Below are 5,062 nucleotides of genomic sequence, written 5' to 3'. Positions count from 1 at the left end.
ACAAAAAAAGAAACTGTCCAGATGACCTGACTGAAAAATGTTGGATTTTATACCTGGATTATTGAGCATGGACTTTGTTGTTTTCAACCAGTTTGACAAGACTGTCAACAAGGAAGACGGCCGGCGATGGAGGAGAGGGCGTACCAAAGAGACCATCTTATCACAAGCAGAACTGGTTTGTTTCACTTTGGAGTAAGATGTTGGAGGAAGAATCAGTTTTGTTGTGTGTTTCCTTGACTGATGAAGTCTTCCGGACAGAAGGCGAAACGTTTCAGCACAAAAAAAGAAACTGTCCAGATGACCTGACTGAAAAATGCTGGGTTACTATTAAATGTTTTGGGGGCTGAAATGCTGAAATGAAAATAAACTAACAAACATAATTCAGATATTTAAATATTCAGAAATTATAAGTGAATGAAATAAAGTGCTTGTTAACTTCAAATATACAATTCTGGGGAAGTCATATAAAAATGAGTCTGATAAAAATAAAAAAATGAAAAGAAATAAAAAGAAAACAAGTGTTGGCTGTGAGCTTCTAACGAGACTTGTGGTTCTGCCTGAAACGGACTGACATCTCCAAGTTGAACCAAAATATAAACCCAGCATCTCAAAGAAGTCAATCTATGAATAATTCAACCACCACTTTCTCTGCTACTGTTCAGCTTTATAATAGTTTCTCATTTATGCCTTATTTTACATACTTTGACTTGTTTTGTGTGCATAATTTTATTTAAATCACATACAAATCAATTAAATAAAAGTTGATACATAAATAATTACATGGAACAAGATGCAAATTAAACTTTTCTTATGTGCTAAAGTTTTAGATAAAACTGTCAGTTTCTGTTTTCAACTAATGTAAAAGTCACTTTAGTGCCATACTTTTGATTAATGAAAGTTATGTGTGAGTGAGAGAGTGAGTGTTTGTTTGTTTCGTTTGTCTCCATGTGTCCCTGAGATGGACTGGAGACCTGTCCAGGGTGTCCCCCACCTCTCACAGTGACAGCTGGATATGGACACCAGTGACCCCCGCAACCCAAAAAGGAATAAGTGGGTAAAGATGATGGATGGATGGAAAGTTATGATTTTTGTTTGTGGGGAGGATCTGCTTTATGAAATGCTTCCACCCCAAATGAAGACACATTCACAAAGGCTTGAGGAATAAATAAATTAAAAAGTACTGTACTTTCCCCCATGCACGCCACATGGCCGTATAAGTCGCATCAGTCCAAGTATGTCTAATAAAGTGGAAAAAACATAAATAAGTCACTTCGCCATGTAAGTCACATCTATTATGCGTCACCGCTGATGCGTCGCGTTTGTTATGCGTCATCGCTGACAACCCGGAAAAGTGGGCTGGTGTGCTAAAAATCGATTGGCTGCCAAATGGTGGCTGCGGGAGCGTGCATGGGAGGATTTTAACAAGAATTTAACAAGATTAAAACTTAACAACAATTATTTGTTTGCTCGACATTATAGCAAAGGTGTGTCTCAGTCCAACTTTCCCTTAATAAATGCACTTTAATGGTCAAATCAGCTGCATTTCGCCTGGGTGGCGCGGCGAAATGCAGCTGATTTGACGTTTGCTCCAGGAGTTCTGGAGCGAGACGAAGGTGGCTTAGTATGGCAAACCAAGCGTCTCATTAATAGCCACGTTTACCTATTAATGAGACACTTTACTTGCCATATTAGTCTAGGGCCCTCTAGTGGTTGAAAATGGTAATGTTCAATATTTTCCATGTCCGATTGAATGGAATCATCAGATCTCAGCCAAAAATTGGGTTATGAATATGGAAAAAAACATAAATAAGTCACTTCGCTGTATAAGTCGCAGTGCATGCTAATTTATGCAAAAAGGTGTGACTTATATAGTGAAAAGTACAGTACACGATAATTAGATAATTTAGCGTTTAAGAAAACAAATAAACAAAAATAAAAACATTGCCACAACTTGCTTTGTGAAACTGAACACCAATCAAGGAATTCCTTTGATATTTATTCTTGATTTAGGGGGAGTGGTGGCGCAGAGGTTAGAGAAGATGGGCCTGTGATTGGAAAGTTGCAAGTTCAACTCCCGGTACAGTCAACATCAAAATGTGGGTAGAAAAGGTGAAACACCTACACCTGCCTCCACCGTCATTCACCCCACTCTGGGCCCCTGAGCAAGGCCCTCAACCCCCCACCATCTGCTCCCTAAACAGGTCTCTCTTGAAAATGAGTTATTGTGGCTCAATGAGACTACCTGGATAAATAAAGCGTAAATGAAAAAAACAATTTTTTTTTTTAAACTTTGAGAAACTTTTGTGATCAAACCTGTCAGAGGTGGAAGCTGACAAATCAGACAACAGCAGCCTCTTCAGTGATACCTGTACCTCTGCAGGTGTGTGTGCAGGGTACGAGAGCAGAATGACCAGCTGTTGATGCGGCTCAGAAAGAAACGTGTTTACTAAAGAGAAACGTGTTCACCGGTGGCAGAACTGGTGTGCTGCATCTTCTTCACAGCGCCCGAGTGCAATCACTTTGCGTACAAAGCTAACGTGAAGACGTAAAACCGATTTATAGGAGCGTAGCTGAGTCGTCATCTTTGCTCCATTACAGCATCGTCTGTGTGTGTAAAGCCATAAAATAATCCAGGAAACTCTTCAAGCGGTTTCATCGGGGTTAAAAATGTCACTGGATGATTTGGATGTTGTGTTTAGTTTCATGTTGTCTGTAAGTTTTGTTTATTGCCGTTTAATACAAATAATTTAAATAATAAGAGGCAAAAAAAACACCTTTAAGTTCCTTAACTTTAATCTGCACAATAGACAAGTCTTTTTGTGTTTAACCTCACAGATGAGTAGGTGCTTAGTGGCGATTTAAAGCCACCCCCAAATAAACTATTACCCCCATTCTCCTACTTCTCTCTGACCCCACAAGGAGGCTAATGTTGTGTCCAGCTGCTTGAGTCCTGCTTGCTGTTCGTACCACACAGGCTGAGCTGCAGGGGGCCACTTCAAACAGCCAGCATGGGTCTGAGGGGAGGGGGGGTAAAGAAGCTATCTGTTGGGACAAGGGCAACTCCTCAGGAGCCTGTGGACACATACAGCTTTAATCCTCTGCAGCTGGTCAAAAGAAACCGACTCGGGGCACGTAGAGAGCTTCAACGCGTTGCTCGGTTCATTCACATGAAGGGATGAACATGGATTCTATTCCTGACAATGAGATTCTGCTGGGACACAATATGATGACCGTCCCGTGGTGTTAGGGTGGAGTGGATAACAAAAGAGCCCGTTAATTAGAGAAAAACATGGCTGCATCAAAGAAGAAGCTCATAAGGACAAATCTGTAAAATCTGTTCTTTATATGACACGTTTTAAAAGTAAAATAATCTGTAACACCGATTTTAACTCCGACATTTGTGAAGAATGTGCAACGTAAGTGTTGCGTTCGGAACGACTTCGCTAAAATGTGTTAATGAAGCTGAAAGTTTGGAGCACAACAGAAGCTAAAAGTCACTAAAACAGTAGGTATGAGCTAAAATGAGCTCCTGATGGAGCTGAATGTTTTGACTGCTGGATTGTTAAAAATAGCTCAAAATGTGCAGATACCAAAAAACGTATAAAATAAGCTTTAAACGGGAAAACAATAATGTGGACGCTGACAGCATTCCCAAAGAAATGAAGCAAAAACCGAAAGCTGCAGCGAATTAATTCCACGTATCTGAGATTTTTAGTTTTTATAATTTTTAGTTTTTACATTTTTATCCAAACCAAAATAAATTCTAATCAGATATATTCAAAGTTGTCCATTACTTGATATTATAAAAAAAAACCACCATATCAAATAATAAAAAGGGCCAGTCAAAACTTACAGAAATTATTTTTGTTCTTAAATTCACTGACTGATGGAATGAGGACACGTCTACTTTATGTGTGCAAAAGATTTAGACAGGGCAAACTCACTTGGCTCCATCCTCACTGTCGAAAGAATGCAGATCCAGCACCTCAGAGAGCTCCACCCTGTCAAAGAGAAGCACGCTTTTTATTTCTGCTCAATGTAAAATGGAACCGTTTAACAAGTCGTTTCAGCTCTCGGCTCGGACCAACATGAAAGGTAACCCAGTGAACTGACAAACACTAAATGCTTTGACAACGTGAATTCAATTAACCGCCCCCCCCCCTGCACGATCTTTCATCCGTTCACCCTGGTCTGAACTCTTCAGGGCAGGTGGGGGGTGGGATAAGGCAGAGCCCAAACACGCTGCTTTGTGTCAGGCCTCAGCACACGAGACAGTCCCTGCATATTTGGACTCGCGCACATTTACACATGTGCCTCCCTGTTACGCTGAGGTCAAAGAGCAAAGGCTTGTGGGTAACTGGACACTGCTGTAGGCTGGATGTTTACTCAGAACGCTGTAATTTTTGTTTATGTGCATGTCTGTGAGGCAACATCCTGTCGGAACCGCTTCATCTTTGATGCAAAGATCTGAGCAGGAGCTGTGCCACACTCAGCAGGAAACCTGGGCCACAGAAAAGCTACTTAACCTTATTTTCCCTTATTTGTTTGGACGGAGGTGACTCACCTCGATCTCTGGGCTTCTACAATCTTGACAAGACCATTTATAGACCTAAATTGAGGGGGGGAAATCAGATTATAATAGAACAAACTTAGTCTTCCAAATAAATATGAAAAAAAGAACCAGTAGAAATGATGCTAACCGGACAGTGACTCTGACTTCGTTCAGCTCTTCTTCGTTTACAAGGTCCGTTTTGTTGATAATGGTCAGGTCTGCAAGAGCAATCTGTCTGAGAGGATGTACAATGAAAGATTACCATATTTTCCGGTGTATAAGTCACATCAGTCAAAAAAAGCATCATGAAGAGGAAAAAACATATATAAGTCGCATTTATTGTGTGTTTATTTCATGGTCAAAACAGCTTCATTTCGCCTGCGCTGCGCTGCGCTCGCTCGCTCGCTCGCTCGCTCCATCCATCCATCCATCCATCCATCCATCCATCCATCCATCCATCCAACCATCCATCCATCCATCCATCCATCCATCCATCCATCCATCCATCCA

General features: G+C 40.9%; 1 protein-coding gene across 2 annotated transcripts in view; it reads right to left on the bottom strand.

Moving 5' to 3' along the window:
* Positions 1 to 3,940: 3,940 nt before the first annotated feature.
* The window catches only part of cbwd (COBW domain containing), an 11,082-nt gene continuing 9,960 nt past the window's right edge, over positions 3,941 to 5,062 (bottom strand). For both annotated transcript variants that reach the window (XM_037680341.1, XM_037680342.1), the window contains exons 9-11: positions 4,701 to 4,787; positions 4,565 to 4,609; positions 3,941 to 4,001 (exon numbers count right to left, since the gene is read on the bottom strand). In XM_037680341.1, the coding sequence (XP_037536269.1) occupies positions 3,941 to 4,001; positions 4,565 to 4,609; positions 4,701 to 4,787 (193 nt within the window). The remainder of the gene's footprint in view (positions 4,002 to 4,564; positions 4,610 to 4,700; positions 4,788 to 5,062) is intronic.

The sequence above is a fragment of the Nematolebias whitei genome, chromosome 8 (genome assembly GCF_014905685.2).
Source record: "Nematolebias whitei isolate Nwh7 chromosome 8, NemWhi1, whole genome shotgun sequence".
NCBI classification, from domain to species: Eukaryota; Metazoa; Chordata; class Actinopteri; order Cyprinodontiformes; family Rivulidae; genus Nematolebias; species Nematolebias whitei.
Note: the sequence above shows the minus strand (reverse complement) of the source record. Positions and strands in the feature narration are given on the sequence as shown.